The sequence below is a fragment of the Tetrao urogallus genome (assembly GCF_951394365.1).
Source record: "Tetrao urogallus genome assembly, chromosome: 9".
Classification (NCBI taxonomy): Eukaryota; Metazoa; Chordata; class Aves; order Galliformes; family Phasianidae; genus Tetrao; species Tetrao urogallus.
Genome location: NC_136822.1, coordinates 7,457,041 through 7,474,951, shown reverse-complemented (window position 1 = coordinate 7,474,951; position 17,911 = coordinate 7,457,041). Strand labels below are relative to the sequence as shown.

The 17,911-nt window shown below is 38.7% G+C and overlaps 1 protein-coding gene across 1 annotated transcript in view; it reads left to right on the top strand.

The window, feature by feature from the left end:
• Positions 1–258: 258 nt before the first annotated feature.
• FARSB (phenylalanyl-tRNA synthetase subunit beta) overlaps positions 259–17,911 on the top strand; it is a gene marked incomplete at its 5' end in the record, with an annotated part of 32,353 nt that continues 14,700 nt past the window's right edge. Inside the window, 15 exons of the mRNA XM_079540031.1 lie at positions 259–316; positions 640–695; positions 1,841–1,995; positions 2,567–2,639; positions 3,076–3,191; positions 3,448–3,598; positions 5,124–5,232; positions 6,485–6,555; positions 7,814–7,875; positions 7,962–8,013; positions 9,444–9,505; positions 9,948–10,155; positions 10,579–10,659; positions 12,831–12,923; positions 14,723–14,840. Coding sequence (XP_079396157.1) covers positions 259–316; positions 640–695; positions 1,841–1,995; positions 2,567–2,639; positions 3,076–3,191; positions 3,448–3,598; positions 5,124–5,232; positions 6,485–6,555; positions 7,814–7,875; positions 7,962–8,013; positions 9,444–9,505; positions 9,948–10,155; positions 10,579–10,659; positions 12,831–12,923; positions 14,723–14,840 — 1,465 coding nt within the window. The remainder of the gene's footprint in view (positions 317–639; positions 696–1,840; positions 1,996–2,566; positions 2,640–3,075; positions 3,192–3,447; positions 3,599–5,123; positions 5,233–6,484; positions 6,556–7,813; positions 7,876–7,961; positions 8,014–9,443; positions 9,506–9,947; positions 10,156–10,578; positions 10,660–12,830; positions 12,924–14,722; positions 14,841–17,911) is intronic.

Genomic DNA, 17,911 nt, shown 5'->3' with positions numbered 1-17,911 from the left:
CCGCGGCGCTCGCTTTTAACTCCATTTTTAATCGAAGCGGCGCAGACGCGGCACGCGCCCCCCTTAAAGAACGACCAAACCCTGACGGCCCACGGCACCCGCCACCCCCGGCTCAGCGGCGGAAGAGGCGCGGGGCCCTCAGCCCCGCTGCGGCTGCCCGCCGCTCCGCCTGTTCTCTCGGTCAGGCGTTGTCAGGGGCGCCCTGTGCGGCGGGGGCCTCGCAGTGCGTAGCGCAGGCGCGCCGTGCCGGGCGCAGCCATGCCGACTGTCAGCGTGAAGCGAGACCTGCTCTTCGAGGCGCTGGGCAGGAGCTACAGTGAGTGCGGCGGGCTCGGGCCGCGGCGGGGCTGCGCTGCCCGTGCGGACTGCTCGGGCGTTCGACTGTGCTGCGTCGGCAGAGCCGGCGTGCCGCTACCTCCGTCCCGCAGCAGCCGCAGTGAACGCGGCGCGGCCGGAAGCGCGCCGGCCGCTGAGGAACGTGCTGCTCGCGTGCGAACGTGAACAAAATGTTCTGTGCTGCTTGTAGTCCTTTCTCAAAATGACCGTTTGAAAATGCCCAAACACACAAAGTTTAATCGAATCTCAGTTGTGCTTATAATGAAAAATTCTTTTTTTTTTTTTTTTTTTTTTCCTTCACAGCCGATGAAGAATTTAACGACCTTTGCTTTGAGTTCGGTTTGGAGCTTGACGAAGTTGTGAGTAGCGCTGTGGTCTGTTACTCCGTGGGTAGATGCAGCAGCACAGCCTTTGTGTCTGTACAGATCCGTGGCACACGGCTGGCAGGGAGTTCCTCAGGGAAGCATGGAGCCCGTGCCTTCTGGAGGGCACCATACGTATCCAGAGCGTGGGGCTGTTCTCAAAAAGGGACACGGGCAGGGCTTCAGCATGCCCTTCTACACATGCAGTCCTCCAGCAGTACAGAAGCAGGCTTGTCAATCTGAAGCATCCTCATATCTCTCTGCACAGTACTGTCCAGAGAACATAACGTACGCTGTGTTCTTGTTACAGCATACCACTGTCATCAGCTGTGTTAACACAGGTGGTTTGAATCCAAAAAGAACATAAAAAAAACTACCATCTTAGGAACAAGAGACCCTGAGGTGGCACACTGCTATGGTTTATGGACTTTGGCTCTGTCCCTCCTGTTCTTAAGGCTCTGGCCAATTTAGAAAGCAGCATAAGGATGGCCGTAGGCCATCTATTAGACATACTTTGAGAGATACTTTTGGCCATATTTTGTACACATTTTTGTATGCAGTGCCACAAGTTCATGTTTGTCCCAGACATTCAGTAACCTGAGTTGCAATTCATGTATTTTTTTTAATCCAGGCTCTATAGTTGTGAAAGTTTGCTAACTCAACAGTCTGTACCCACATAAGTCTTGAGAAGTACAGCACATTTTGTCCTTGCTTATTAATTGTTCTTTCAATTAGGCTTATCAAAAGATATCCAAACATCATATGTTGTGCTGAGTTTCACAATAGGCCTGATGCTACAAATCTTTTCTGATCTGTAGCAGGAAATAAGGTCTAGTGTTCTCTGCTGGGATCTGCCTGCCTGGAGACTTGTGTTTCTATCTCTCTTTTCAAAATTCAAATTCTGATAGTGGAGTTTTCTCTTGATATACTGGATTACAATCTTTATATCTGAGAAAAATGTTGATTTTTACAGTACTTTTGGTATTTGGCATGCTTATTTGCTATACAAATCCAAATAATGTTTTTAAATCTCTTACTATTGTTCCCTATTATCTCACTGTCATAGTGCTGTGAATGTTAAGATATTTCAGATAAAAAAAAAAAAAAAAAAAAACAAACAGCCATATTTTGCTTGATTTCAGACATCCGAAAAAGACATTATAAGTAAGGAGAAAGGTGAAGGAAAGGCAGAGGGTGCATCTGAGACTGTTCTCTATAAAATCGATGTTCCTGCCAACCGCTATGATCTTCTTTGCCTTGAAGGGCTGGTCCGAGGACTGCAGGTCTTTAAAGAAAGGTAACAGAGTGAGACAGCTGTGTGTTTGGTTATTTGTTTAAATGAGAGTCCATTTCTGGTGAACAGCTTTGACGCATGATTGGGTTTTGAGGACAGTCTGATGTGTAAATCAGGTGTATTTGTTAGTGTCCGTATGTTTCGTGATTGTTCCTCTGCAGAGGAGGACCTGTTAAATACTCTTATAAAACTAGAACAGTGTTACATTTTGAATCTGTTCTAGAAGTTTTTCAACTGCTATTGCATTTGAGACTTACCCTCTGTAAAGAACTCCTGCAGTAGTACTTCTCTGTGCTCCTGTTACAAATACCAACGTAAATAATTTCATTTCTGTTATGACTTTATCTTCCTGAGAGCTTTCTTTCTATTTTAGTTATGTGTTTACCATTCAATAGAAAATTTGAGGTTTACACATCATAAGTATAATCCACATACCTGAATTCCAGTGTCCAAAACAAGGACAGGTGCCAAGAAAATATTCTACATGCAATCACTCTTGCACTTCTAGAAAGCTTTCTGAATTTTGCACATATTCTGTCCTTTAGTTACATATTTATTACTATCTTTATTCTAGGATAAATCTCCCTAGGTATGAAAAGATAATACCAGCTAAAGGTGAAGGTCAGAAGCTGATTATCACTGAAGAGGTAAAAGTGTTTACTGCCCCACTGTATATTTATTGAAAGTTTCTGAACCACAAAGATGTATCAGTAGCAATTTTATGACTGCAGCGAGACTAGAAATCTTACTTGCAGAACAAGATCTAAAGAAACTTTAATGCCTCTACTCAGTATGATTTATTTTTAGGGACTACAAAGGAAAGGAACAACAAGCAAATTATTCTGGGTGAACCTAATTGCAGGTCAGCTCAAAGCTTCAGACATTTGTATTGCATTTACCTTCTGGGCTGTGCCAGACTTGAAGTTTTTTGTTTGGTTTTGTTTCCCCTTGAATTCTACCATATTTCCAGAATTTTTCCTTTTGATTGCTACTCCACTGAAAAGAAAAACAGGAAGGGAAAAAAATCAGTGCATGTGTCTTTTGTATTCAAAATTTGTAATCTGTTGCTGTTGCAAATTGCAGACTGTCAAAATCCGTCCTCATGCTGTAGCTGCAGTCCTTCGTAACATAACTTTTACCAAAGAACGTTATGACAGTTTCATTGACCTCCAAGAAAAGCTACACCAAAATATTTGCAGGTTAGTGCTTAAATTTCAAATACCATGTAGTACATGAGCATGATTTGATTTCATATTAAGATTTCACTGCCCTGTGGTGGAAAGGAATTATATATTCAGTTCATATTAAAGAAAATACATCATAGCCACTCCTTCTTGCTCCTTCTCATTTCTTTGTCCATTTCTATCCGCTCTCAGATATAGAGTATCATAAGTTGCTGTCTCAAAGGAACCGCAAAAGTTACTAGTGAAATCATTATTTTGTCTTTCTTTCTAGGAGAAGAGCATTAGTAGCAATAGGTACCCATGACTTGGACGCCATTTCTGGTCCATTCACTTTTACAGCTAAAGCACCTTCTGAAATTAAATTCAAGCCCTTGAACCAATCACAGGAGTACACAGCTTCACAAATTATGGATCTGTATAGGGTAAGTGGGATTTTTCAGCGTTACTGTGCTAAGTAAAGGAAAAATGTTTCCAAAGTTAACATCTAATAGCCTTGCATGTAAGGGTTGCTCTTACAAGTAGAGCACAGCCATCTTCTGTAGCTTCAGCCAGTGCACGTGATAAGTGCATGGTAATACTTAATTTGTGTTGCTCATGAAAGATACATCACAGTGCTCAGTGCCTAAATGTGACTCTTAAAATAGCAGCCTTGATGTTAAACTCCACTGATTCATCAACGCAAAGGTTACTTTTCATAATATTATAAAAGGGTTATGTTCTTGCCTACACTGGTAAGATACTCTTTGTACAAAGCTGAAAAGAAAGTAGGTGTAAATAATACCAAACTTTAAAATGTTGTTTCATTTGGGCCAGCTTGATGGCTATGTTGAATTACTTACCCAGCTATAAATTAGGCAGCTGTAGCTGTGTGAAAGACGCAGTTAAAGTTTGGCATCATCTTGCCCAGCATTCTCTTGAAATCAGGAAAACATTAAGAAAAGATCCTAGATTTTAGGATCTTTTATAATTTAGGTCTAATTTTATAATAATTACTATATTTGAAAATACATTTATTTCCAAATAAGTCAGTATTTGAAAATGATACTATTACAATTAAAATATACAATACTGTTAGAGCATGCATATAGAGTAAAAAGAAATTTACAACAATATCTGACTAAAGGCTAGCGAAAACTAGGAGAAAAAGAGGTCAGAGAGAATGAAAGTGAACTATGTTTTTGGTAGAATACACATCCATCTCATTGGAACAGATGCAAGCTTTGAATCAAGCATAAGTGTGTCAGGGTTTAGCACTCTACAATTGAAAGTACCTAAATGAAATTTTTTATTGCTTCTAAGGAGAATGCTGATAAACTAAGGATGGGTACTCATGGGTTTGGCAATGGAAGGACTGTTGCAGTGAGCAAAGACTTTGTTTAGGTAGCATGCCTTAAGCATCTTTGAGACAATCCTTAAAGAAATAGTTTCTAATGTTTCTGAAGGAAAAATTTCAGCTCTCTCATTTAAAAGTTTTCCCACTTCTGAGAGTGAGCAGCTTTTGCTAGAGGTACTGTAATGCTGTAAAGGGATGATAATAGCAGGGTGGCAGAGACCTTAGCTATAGCAAATGAGAACAAGCCCAAGTGAAGGACAGGAGCTGCTTACCTTTGGAAGGCCTCAGGTAGGCAGAGATCTCTGGCAAGAGATGCCTTCACCTCCACTGCCAACCCTTAAATAAGATCTGGAAAAGGGTGCATCCTGGCTGCACCCCTTCTGGTCACTCAGGAACATTGCACACACCTGAGCTCCTCTGGATTGGCCCTGCTTTCCCACCAGGTGCTCAATCACTGCTTCAGGCCATGTCAGCATTTCCACTACAGGTATCTAGCTGTAAGCCCAATCATACCTTCTTTAAAAATTACATTTAATACCTCACCTGAGGACTGTGGTAGGATGGAAATTCAAAAGTGAGCTAATGTTAAGTGTGGTATTACTCTGTTTCCCCAGACTGACAGCCATCTCCGACACTATTTACACCTGATTGAAAACAAGCCACGTTATCCTGTCATTTTTGATAGCAATGGTGTTGTTCTGTCCATGCCACCAATCATCAATGGTAAGTTTATTTCTGACTCGTTTATGCTGTTGCTCCTATTTTGTGAGTCAGAATGTCCAATAGAAACATTGTTACATAATGTGGGTTATTCTGTTCTGTTACAAATGTTTCACTTATTTCTTTCAGTTTAAACACAGATTTTTTTGCTCCCTCAGGAACAGATAATTAAATGTAAATATGGCCATTGTTTGTTTTTTTTCTTTTTGATTGGCTACAAGCACTTAAGAGAAAGATTTTATGGGTGTTGAAGCGAGTCCAGAAGAGCTGAGTCTTTTTCAGTTGTAAAGAGATACAGCACAGCGTGCTGGGAAGGGAGTACAGCATCCTTCACTCTTGAGAGCTCAGGTGCTCCTGACTGCATTCACACAGCATGGTTATTGGCAATGAAATTCATTCAGTGTACACACTGGCCATCAGTGTTAGCAAGTGATACAAAGCAGATTTCTGCTCAACCACAATAGATAGTTTACCATATACTAACAGAACCCCATTTTTGTAAGGAATCTATTTCTGAGGGACTTCACATCTACTTTGCAAGGAAGACACTTCAGGTGATGCTCCTAAGTGTATTTTCTACGTTGTTCCAGACAAGGAACAGTTTTGAGTACGTCAGTAATGTGCTACAGTGTATGCCTTGTGATTGCAAGTGTAGGCAAAAAGCAAATCCATGCTTAAGAGGAACCTGTCCTATGCTGGACTACTCACGTAGACAAAACCCTTAGTGTCTCAGGTGACAGTGTCAAGAGGTCTTGTTTATTAATGAAAGTAGTTATGGATTTTCATCAGTCTAAATCATTTCTTAAGAAACATTCATTGCTGTCTGTTTGCTTTCTCATGCATGTCACATCAAATGCCAATCTGCTACTAAAGCTGGGGAAGGGGAGATGCAGAACCACTGTGCCACCAGCAGATGGCTGCGATTCTGCTAGTTTGCTTTCTCTACTGCCCGTAGAGACTCCCTGTCGATTTATGTTTTCTAGTGTTCAAGGGTAGCCAGGTCAGCAAGATTGGTGTGCCTTTCCTGGTTAGAATGTGTTGTATTTTTGCTCTTTTTGATTTATAAGTTTAAAAATAAAAAGCCCTGCTACTCTGGTAAGAATGGTGTGATTGTTGATGCAGCAGACATGGTAGCTTTTAAGCTGGGGAAGATGGTGATGATGGTCATTTTGAAATACAAAATCAGTCAATATCATTGACACTGCAGGAAAAGTAACAACGTTTCTTAACATGCTATTGTCTTCACATGTTTTAGGAGATCATTCAAAAATAAGCCTAAAAACCAGAAATGTATTTATTGAATGTACAGGCACAGACATGACAAAGGTAAATTAATCTTTTCTGCTTATGATATGCTGTAACGTCATTGTTATCCCAAAGGGACAACAGTGCTCTAGTACAAAGACCTACAGTAGATGAGTGTTTGTTTTATGGAGCAGACTGTCCATTTCAAAAGGGCAGGATAAGCTGTGGGACTGTGTGGACTTCCCTCAGTACAGTTTTAGTTGTGCTTTACAGGTGGTGGTTTGTTTTCTGCAGGTTTTGTTTTTACTGTATCTTCATGTTGACACCAAGCTTTCAGCTTACGTATATTAAAAAAAAGTAAACTAGGTTTATTTTTGTTTTTGAACACTTTCCAAAGTCTTTAAGATTTGGAAAAAGAATGGAATTAATTAAGACTGCTTATTTTGCCAAAATATTCGCTGTGAAGAATAATTAAAATCTGGGCTGTGGAAAGGGAGAAAGCAATTTTTCTTCTTAGTTATCTTTTTCAAGCAGGGATGCTGTGCAAATAACTGTCAACTGGAAGTCTTTCTATATGCAAATTCTGCAACTCAGCACCAAAGCATGAAAGCCTAGCAGGTATAATTGCCTGTTCTGGAATGTAGGTTGTGCATTCATTGATAGTTTCCCTAAAATGTGTACATTGACGCTCAAGAACAAAAGTTCTTTTAATTTATCCTACTACACAATGGTTCATTAATGACAGAAATTTGCATGTTGTGATATGGCTTCTAAGGAAACTCAAAAATAACTGCTTGCTACTGCTTACTTTGATAGTAAATACAAAAATAGTGTTGGTTTCTTTTCACAAAGGAAATTATCATGCGAGGCATCTTAAAGCATCTTGTAGATGAAGAGTTTGATTAAAATCTCATGATTGTGTTCTGTTATGCTAACTTCAAATACTTCAGGCATAGAATAAAAGATGCCAATGTAGCCTCATTTGCAACAGTATGTTTTTAAACAGTGCACAACCTGTTGGCTTCAATGAAGTCATAAGATTAAAGGTTTGGAAGACGCAGTTCCAACCAGTATCTTCAGAACAGTTTAGCAAAAACGTGTAAATGCTTTAGAGCCTTGAGAACCAGAGATCTCCAGTTACCAGGGTTTTGAGTACCATCTTTGCAGCAGAAGCAAAGCATCTCTTAAAACGCAGCCTGGTATTTTAGATGCGAAATTTTTAAGTAGAATAGAATGAAGAGAATATAACGAATTTTTCCCCTCTTTGTTATGATATTTTGTCTGCTTTAGCCCAAAGTGGAGGACAGATTTCAATGTGGTTATCATCTTTATTTTGTAGGCAAAAATTGTTCTTGATATCATAGTTGCGATGTTTAGTGAATACTGTGAGAAGCAATTCACGTGAGTATAAACTTGGAGTCAGAAAGACATTGCACTTCTGCCACATTTTAGAAGTGTTTTTAGTTTTGTTTTTATATCTCTTACAGTGTTGAAGCAGTAGAAGTAATTTATCCTAATGGGAAGACTCACATCTATCCGGTAAGGGAGTCTCGTTGTCACTGGGGAAAGGAGTTTATTTACACAAAGTATAAGAATGACATTGTCTTCTTTTTCTGCAGAGGTGAAGAGTAAGTCAGGGCCTTCTTTAACCCCACAAGGAAAATAACATGGAGTGTCAGTTTCTCCTTATCTCGAAAACTCACTCTGAAGCACTGCTAATTTATGATAAGGCTGAGAACAGTCTCATTTAATCTGGTGTTCAAGAAAGAAGGCTAGGGTTTAAAGTTATGAGTGGTGATGTGGATTAGAGTTTTGATACAGACATTCTCAGGAACAGTAAAGATGGCTATCAAAAGTCTGTGTCTAAAGCCTACCTGTTCCAAGTCAGGAAATGTGAATGCAGAAGGAGGCTTAAATCACTGGACAACTGAAATCAGCCTCAGCGTAACAGACTTATCACATCTGGAATCTTTAATGCCTTTGAATAAAATAGCCTTTTAATCCTGGATTTTTCAGTCCTTCATTTTATAGATTCCAGCTATTTAAGTCAATGTGCTGCATGATAAATATTTAAGTGCAGATTTGCCTGCATTCAGAGTGTGAGGCATACCTTTGTGCAGCAATGAAGGCTTACTTTTTTGTTTTAAGTTAAAAGAAAGCAATTCTTCCTGTTTCTTGAACGTGACTGAGAACAAATAGGGAACAAATAGGAGCAAAAATGATTGGGTTCATAAAATGGTCTCAAGCAAGTACAAATTAATTAGGGGGAAAACCCTTTTTTTTTTCTTAAACTTTTTCTATCTTCAGAGGCAAGACCTAGAAGCTAGAAGAGACATCCAACAAAACAAAAGTATCTGCATTAACCAGTACAGTTTCCCTGCATAAAACAGCGCAAAAAAATTGCTGAAGTTTTGGATGCTAAGGGTTTTTAGAGGTTTGGTCTTTTAATCAAATTTAGAAGCACTAAATGTGTGCATACAAAACAAGTTTCTTAGATGCATTACGTACTTCCTAGGTAAAATAACAAGATATTTCTGTGCCAATACGGAGGGAACAAGTTTTTTTTTCCTTTTCTTTGTGAAGTTATATGATCTATACGAGACTGTGCAGCCTTTTGCATGACCATTATTGCTTTAGGGCTTTGACTTAAGATGAACTGGTAACTAGAAACTATCAGAAACTCAGTTACTTGCATGTATCTGAAGTTATCGGAAGTTTCAATAACAAGGATTTCATGCTGCATTCAGACTTCTAGTTTAAATGAGAACAGCTTTTGCATTATGTACAATAATGTTATTTGCAAGAACAGTTTTATCTTAAAATGTTGAGATCGACCTAATGTTCCATACTTGTCTTTTGTGGACATTATTTGGGTATCGTAATTAGAAGAAGTTAAATGGTGTCAAAACTGAACCCTCTTAGAAATGGCAAGTGTTGTGTATGCTGAAAAGCTTTGCCTTTCTTTTTAGGAACTGGCTTACCGAAAGGAAAAGGTGAAGCCTGAACTCATTAACAAGAAATTAGGAATCAGGTGTGTTACTGCAGATAACAACTTTTTAATTTTTTTTTTTTCACTCAAGCATTAATCACGAAAAAGATACCTGAAAACAATTGGTTATTGCATTGTTTTAGAGATGTTTACAGTGTGATTTTTAGTTTAGCAGAAATTCAGAGGTTAACTTGGGCAATACAGTCAGTTTTGTAGGACGACCTCTCCTCTTTTCAGTAAATGTAAGTCATTCTCTTTGGCCTCACACACTGTTGTAAAATAAAAATGACAGTTTGAGTCAGAATCTGAGCTGGATCTGATGCATACTCAGTTTCTGTACAGTCTATAAAGCACTTCAGAGATTATCCAGGAATTGAGGCAACAAAGCAGAAACACTGATTACTTTAAAAAAAAAAAAAACCAAACTAAAAAAACCAACAGTATAGTCTAAGACCTGTAAATCACTACTCTTGCTTTGTTTCAGTGAAACTCCATCAAGCCTTGCAAAGCTGCTGACTAGGATGTGTTTGAGCTCACACATCACAGGGAACGGGAACAATATAGAGATTGAAATCCCTCCTACCAGAGCGGACGTTATCCATGCGTGTGATATCGTAGAAGATGCAGCAATAGCTTATGGTTATAACAACATTCAGATGGTTATTCCGAAAACGTACACCATAGCTAATCAAGTAAGATTGCCCCTTCAAATAAGCGCTCTGTTGTCAGTGAACGACCAGTGCATGCCAGAAGGGCTTTGGGGAAAACAGAACCTAGGAATTAAATATTTTGACATGCTTTGCCTTGAGAAGTATTTACCATGGATGGGATACAAAACAGATGCCCCGCTGATTTGAATAAGTCCAAGACCAGTGGTTGCTGGTACTTGAAAAAAGACAGGGTTTAAGCAGGGAGCCCGTATTAAATCTCTAATTGGGAGATTCATTTCCTCAGGCAAACCTAAAGGCAACCGGCTGATGCTTTCAAAAATATTTTAAGCACACAGAGTACCTCCCAAGTGAGTTCTCTGTAACATAACAGGCAGAATCACCCCAGGAAAGAGTAGAAAAGCATTTTTAGATTGAAGTTGAAAAGTGTGTTTTGTTTCATTTTAGCTTCCTCTCAATAAGCTCACAGAACTTCTGAGACTGGACTTGGCAGCTGCTGGATTCACTGAAGCACTCACTTTTGCTCTGGTATATTATATTGTTTTCATTTTTTTTTTAAGTTGCAAGTTGAAACAACAGTGACTATTTCCCTGTATGAATGTACCCATATTATCTGTTACTGTTTTGGCATGTAATTATTTGCTAATGCTTTGGAATTGTAGTGTAATATTTTATGAGTTTCTAGGTCAGATAAATTCAATGAGTCACTGCTAATGTGGCATGCAATTCTAAGTACAGAGGCAAAAATAGTGCTGAAGTACTGTTTTTGTTTAACTTGATAGTATGAAATTGTAAGACAGCAAGTCTTTAGAAACTTCCATCAGCAGATTCAAAATTCATCATAGTTTGATAGTCTGAAAGATATCATCAAAACGTAGTGATCTCTGGTGGATACTGCTGCACTTCAGAGATCACACTGTTTCTATTTGCCTCTTCCCAATATTGTCACCTGCTCACGATTGCATTAGGTACCTGGTCAATATGTAATTCAAAGAGTTTATTTTAAGAATCCCTGTAAGGCTTACAGTGCAGACCAAGGGATCACTGATAAGGTCTTGATAATATACCCCAAGGCTTTAAGATACAGTGACACAGCCTCGCAAAATGCTTGCATGGATTAGTTCAGGTACTGCAACCAAAGTTGGTAGTCCAAAGAGATGAAATAAAATTAGCACCTACACATTTTATAGAGCTTCATCTGCAAGCAGTGGAGTTAACTGTAAAGGCTGCAAACTGTATTGCAGTTTTAATATTTTGTTGTTTGTTAGATGTTACTCATTTAAGAAAGAAGGATAATATCTAGTATTACCTCCTGTGGTGCTGGTATCTGACAAAGATATTCAGACTACCTGCAGTAGTGCCATGTTGGGAAAATGCTGTGTATGACAAGTTCAAACTTTTGTAGGCTCTTGCTTGTACACTAAGTTATATACATATTTTTTTCCAGCACTGAACAGTAAGGATGCTTTAAAAACATTGACTGTGTTGTATCACTACAACAGGGAACCTTTTTAACTTCCACAGCAGAATTTTGAACAAACAGTGTTTCATTTTATCACATTGACTACCTGGTGACTGGGTCACCAACACTTCATTAAAGCATCAGTGAGGCCTGTGACAAATAGCAGTTATGCTCCAGCATTCTGTAGCCCAGCGCTGTGTGCCAAGTACTGCTTACATATTTATGCATGTAATCCTGTTCTTGCTTTGAACCCTACATTGTCGCCCACAGAGTAGCAGTGCTTTCTGGGAGTGCCTCTGATTTAGCCCAGATGCACTTAGTTACATCATAGTAACGTGCTGTTTAGATACACACGTGAAAACTTGAACACAATTTTCTCCTCCTAAAGTCAGCATTCATTCAATTTATTTATTTATTTATTTATTTTAATTTGGTAATCTACTTTTTCAGATGGTATCATCTGCTCACTTTCCTCACGTTTGGTCTGTCAACACACTCAGGCACTGCCAATGCAAAGGGAACACTTGGGAGACTGCAGTCCTATCAAATCCCCACATCCTAGCTTGCTATTGGTTTCTTAGTACATTAACGAAGCAATAAATTCTGGAAATCTGCAGTGTGGCTCTTAGCATTTGTTGCTGTATGTGTACAGACATAATCTGAGCCTGATAATGTGCACCTCTACTGCTTCCTTAGAAGTACAGCTTGAGAGTAACAGCTTTAGAAAGATTACACGTTTAAAAAAAAGTGAGAAATGAGAATCTTACACAGTTGTGAAAGTTGAAGGCTTTGCCATATCCTGTTTTGGCTTTTTTTAGGTAGTACTTTACTTTCCTTAAGTAGCCCCCAAGGCATTGTTTTCTTTTGAAGCTTGAATGCCATTCCTTTGACAATTTTTTTTTAAAACTATTTTCAGAATCAGATTTTAACTGCAAGTCAGAAGGCAGAACCTGAGCCTCTGCTTTTAAACAGACAGCCATCTCTGACAGAAGCTTAAATAAACACGTTAAAACTGCCTTTATTTTGCTTAGTAATTAACTTTTGTAGATAAACCAGTTTGCCTACAAAGTCTTAAAGCTCAGGTCTAATTTGTATCAAAAGAGGGTGTTGTACGAGGGCATCAGAGCTACTGCTGTGCTGTATTGTTCATTCTTGTTACCTGGTTCACCATTGGTTCACTGTCTCATTTAACTACTTGACTTTTTTTCCTTTTCTTTTTGCTGTCTCTTCCTCCCAGTGTTCTACAGAAGACATTGCAGACAAACTTGGCATGGATATCTCTGCTACAAATGCAGTGCACATAGCAAACCCCAAAACTGCAGAATTTCAGGTGAGGTAACTTAATTCAGGTCAGATTTGTCATACAGTCTATGTACAAAGAGGAAAGAAAGAAGCTAATAGGAAATAACATTTATAAACTATAAAGCTACTTTTCAGAGCAGTAAAGAGAGTGTATGTTTACATGCTACATTTGCTAATAGTCATATTCTGTTACTCCTTGACTGAGAAAGACCTTATTCAGTGTGAAATGCTATTACCTTTTCAAGGAAGCAAAGTACCATATTTAATGTGATGGCATCTGGCAAAAGTGAGCTGTCTTATTGCAGAAAATTCCACCTAGGTTTTTGAACAGCTCCTGCATTTAGAAAAGCTGGTTAGTAAAAATGGAGATACTAGGCTGGGCAATTTTTGAACTTCAAGCTCTCAATAAAAAAGATGTTTTTAAAAATATGAATTGTTACTGCTCTTTTTTTTTTACTGAAAATTGATATTATATTTTACTTCTAGAGATTATAAATTTCTTTTTTGTTTGCAGGTTGTTGTTTTTTTTTTAAATGCTTTCTTTAGCTTATAGGCAAGGTGACTTTACATTATGAGATCTGTAAAATAAATTGAAAACAATTGAGTCATATTCATGTGTCTAACCTAAGAGATTCAAAGGGAAACACTTCATAGGAAGGCTCAGGAAAATTTCAGTAGTCTGGGATCTTAATTATGTGATCCCCCCCCGTCCACTCCCCCCCAACCCACACACAAAGATTCACATAAGTCTCATTTCTCTGAGCATCTAAAATACTGAAGTCTTTTCTCTGTTAGTGCAAACATTCTGCTTATCTGATAGTCTGGAACATAATTTGGGGGTAACTTCATGTATTTTCTGTTCACTACCACAGCTAAATAGTTACATAAGACACCGTTGTATGATATTTTGACTATTATTCCCTGTTTGTATGTATTATTTGACATGGTAATTACAACTGACCAATATAGAACGTACCACAAACATAAAAGATACTGAGCATAAACAAGATCAGAAAAGCATCAGCCCCACTAGCCCGGTACAATTTCATGTTCCTGTTCTTCAGAGAACACAGGCCTTGCTGTGACAAAAGCAAAATGATGCCAAGGGCCTCTTCCTGAGCGTACACCTTCAAGCCTTTATTGGGTAGTTAAGAAGAGAGGAACCAAATAGGAATGCTGCATGATGAGAAGTTATTATGGCTGAGTACATGATAACTTCTCACCAGCAATCAAGAAGTATTCAGTCACTTCCATCTTTTTCACAGCAGTTTGACTAAATAAGACTGCCAATCTGAAAAAAAAAAGTGTCCTTTTCTCTCCATTCAGGTAGTTCCACAGAAAATAAGGAACGTAACTTTAAAATAATAACATGCCTCCTGCCTGTACCTGCACTTTGCATATGTTGTTTACATATTTCAGGTCTTCCACAGCTGCAAGTATTAGTGTTTAAGTAGCTGCAAGTAATAGTATTTAATATTTCCAAAATAAAACTTAACATTTACCTTTTGCGTAAGCAGGATTAAACTGTAAGGGTTTGTTTTGGTTTTCATTCTTTGTCTATGGCTTTTCCTCCCTGGACTGCAGTCTGGCATCTGTGAGATGTCTATTCCTAAGCTTGTATATACTCTTACAGACACGTGCAAAAATATATCTTTTCAGGTTTAATAATTCTAAAACAAAGACATTCAAACATAATAGGTCAGCACAGTATTTGCATCTCACTATTGTTGAATTCTTGTTTGAAATGAGCAAACCAAAACTTAGAAAGATGTACCGTTGGCTATTTTGGAAGGTCATTCACCTGCAGCATCCACGTTTGTCCTGCAGGTGGCACGCACAACCCTCCTTCCTGGTCTGCTGAAAACCATAGCTGCTAACCGGAAGATGCCCTTGCCTTTGAAACTCTTTGAGATTTCGGACATTGTGGTAAAAGATCTTACTAAAGGTAAGAGAAGTTTCCTCAGCCTTTGTAATTTCAAAAGTTATTAAAAATTTTCCTCTTTGAGAGGATCGTAGATCCAGATTAATTTCAGAAATTATTTGAGTAACTAGTTAAGGCTGCAGCTGTGCAAACTCAGGGAAAAATAGGTGTTTCCATTAGAATGAGAAATATGAAAATAGACCCAACTTTTTAAAGAAGCAAGTGGAATGACCTCAAGAACTGCAGTGCAGTCAGCATGATGGGAACCCCAGGTATGTTCAAGATGAATACGTCTGCACCACTGACTGGTGCAACAACTGAAGGAAAGGAGCTGAGCTTGATTTGCCATTATCGCTTACAGTTCAAGTCTTGATAGCTGTCCTGCATCTTCACTAGCAGTGCTGTTTACACTGTTTATCAGTCATAGGGTACACACAGTGCAGCTGCCAGAGGATTTAGCATCCAAATTTCAAGAGCTGCTCCAGCTGCTAGTCCTGAGCATGACTCAAGGACAATTGTGAATATGTGGAATAGGTGCAAGGCAATTTTGCAGCAAAAAAACCCATAAGCAGCTCATATTGATTCATTCATTTTGACTTGCTCTTACTTCAGTACTCTTTTGCACTTGTATTGGAGGCATAGTTCATAAGAAATTCCCTACTAGTAATTTTTTCAAGTGGTACAAGCCTTGGAGACTAGTCAGTACTGGAAGCACACTGCTATTACAGTGCTGAAGCTTGTTTCAGTGGCTGCAGTCTTCAAGATGTACAGCACTGCCAACTAAGAAGCAGTATGTCTGTAGTCAGTGAAGGGCAAGCTATACTTGGAGACTGATTCTAATATGGAGAGCTGTAACTCAGGAAAAACTTGGGAATCGGTGCAATTTGATATCTCAAAATGAATCCCTTCTTCATCACCTTTGAACAGTGTTAGTTGTATTTGTTTCCCAAAACTGTTCAGGAATACTGACAACCAATACAGAGAATTAGACTTGTAGCACATATAGGATAAAGAACAGAGTAAGTCTATGTATAAATAAGCAAAAAGCCCAACAGGCTAAGATTTGCCCAGTCAGCTACGAAAAGATTTTGCTTATCTTTTGTTTTCATCCAACTATGCCAAGAAAGCATGGCTGCCTTTGAATTGCTCTGCATCATTAATTACGTGAAGCAGCAACAGCAGCAGTTCACTCTTCAAAAACTTCAGTGAAAGCCTGCTTGTGTGATGTGGTATCTGTGCACTGATTTCACTGTACAGTATCAAAATTTCAGATTAACTTGTTTATCTGGAAAATGTATAAAAGATTTAAGAAATATACCAATTCATTTCTTCTTATAGGTTATATTAGTGGGAAAAAAAAACTTACAGCTACAAATTCTGGGAGTATGTGCGTACATGACAAGTTATAGCTCAGGATTAAGTTTTGCTTCTTGGTGGAAAAGACTGGCATGACTTTGAGTTCAGTAACAGAAGTGGTTTTGTTGTTTCCTTATCTGGTTTCAGACTTTAATGGTTGTGTTTAAGGTATTTGGAATCTGCAAAACAAAGGTTTATGTAAGGCATAAGAGAAACGTCAAGAGAATTGCTTTGGTGATGAATTTAACAGTAGATTACTGTTTTAGAGGAGAAAAAGCAGCTGTGCCAAGCTAAATAAGCAGTTTTAGGAAAGCATGTTGATTTACTTAGTTATTTTCAAATCACATGCAAACAGTTTGGTGGTGCTGCTCATTCCTTGCTGAGCATGGAGTTGTTACAGCACAAAATCTTGGTACAGATAGCAGAATAGCATTAGCATTCTTCAGAACCAAGAGTGGGCTGTTTATCTTGAAAGAAGGAGCGTAGTTAACCTGACTATAAAATTTGCAAGCTTGATTGCTTTTATTCTGTGCATGTTAATTGTAGCTTTTGAAAGTATCATTTATTCAGGTAGCTTTTCACAGCTTTAGAGAGGCTGATTCTGTAGTGAACTTCATGCTGTTGGGAGTTATTGCAGCAAATGAAAGAGCAACGCTGTTTATGCAGAAGCTTTGTGGCCCTGGCTCTTGGGCAGCTCTCTCACAGGTTGAGCGCCTGCAGACTGTGACCAATATCTGAAACTGTTTTTAGTGATGTGTTGAGAATAACTGCTGTCTTTCTCCAACTCGCTTCTGAAATTAAGCTTGCATCATAAATGGTTTGAAAAGGAAGGAGAGAAAGAAATAACGGGTAACTGTAAACACTGAAAAATGTGGGATTGCCCTCTCACATATGGAATGAGATTTCCTACAGAAGACTTATGTCATCAGACTGACTAATTTAATTTTATTATTTCATGATTTTGGCATGCAGAATTTCCAATTAATAATGTAAGAAGCATGAGTCAAAAGAGTACTGACGTTAACTATATTCGAAACGGCATCTTGCAGTCATTCATGTGTGAACAAACCTAGCTTTTAAACACACTGGTTTTTAATAAAATACCTGCTGACACGGAATTTAATCTTACCAAGGTGAACAGAACGTATTTCTCTTCAGACATATCTGGCAGAAAGGCTTGACGTATTAAATTGGCATAACGTGTGCCAGATTTGATGTTGCTAAACAGAACCAAACATGAGCAGAAATGTTTCTTCTCAAGACAAGAGAAATGTGCTGATTTTGAGTATGTTACACAGCATTTGTAGTGTTGTAACTCTAGATAATCATCTCTAGTAAAGCAGTAATGCAAGTTCAGCATGTAAGCCATCACCTTGCACCACTATACCTAACCTAGAATGCCTCTCTCTCCTACCACAAGAAGAGAAATAAATCCATCAAAAACATCACCTCTGACTGGTGATCTTGTAGAACCAAGCAAGCTCATGGCAGCATACATGCCTGATGCCATATTTCAGAGCAGTTTTCCTGTCTCAATCTGCAAGTGTTAATTACATGCAGAAATTACACAAAAATCCAGGTTCAAACGAGCAGGTGCCCCCTTCCAGATCAACATATTTTCCTGAAACATCCCTGATTTGGAAGAGGGCAGCGTACAACACAGCTCTGCCTTCCTCTGTGCTCTTTTGGCTCACGTACTCCAGACCAGCTGCCCATCCTTTGGGTTGTTTTTCAGTAGG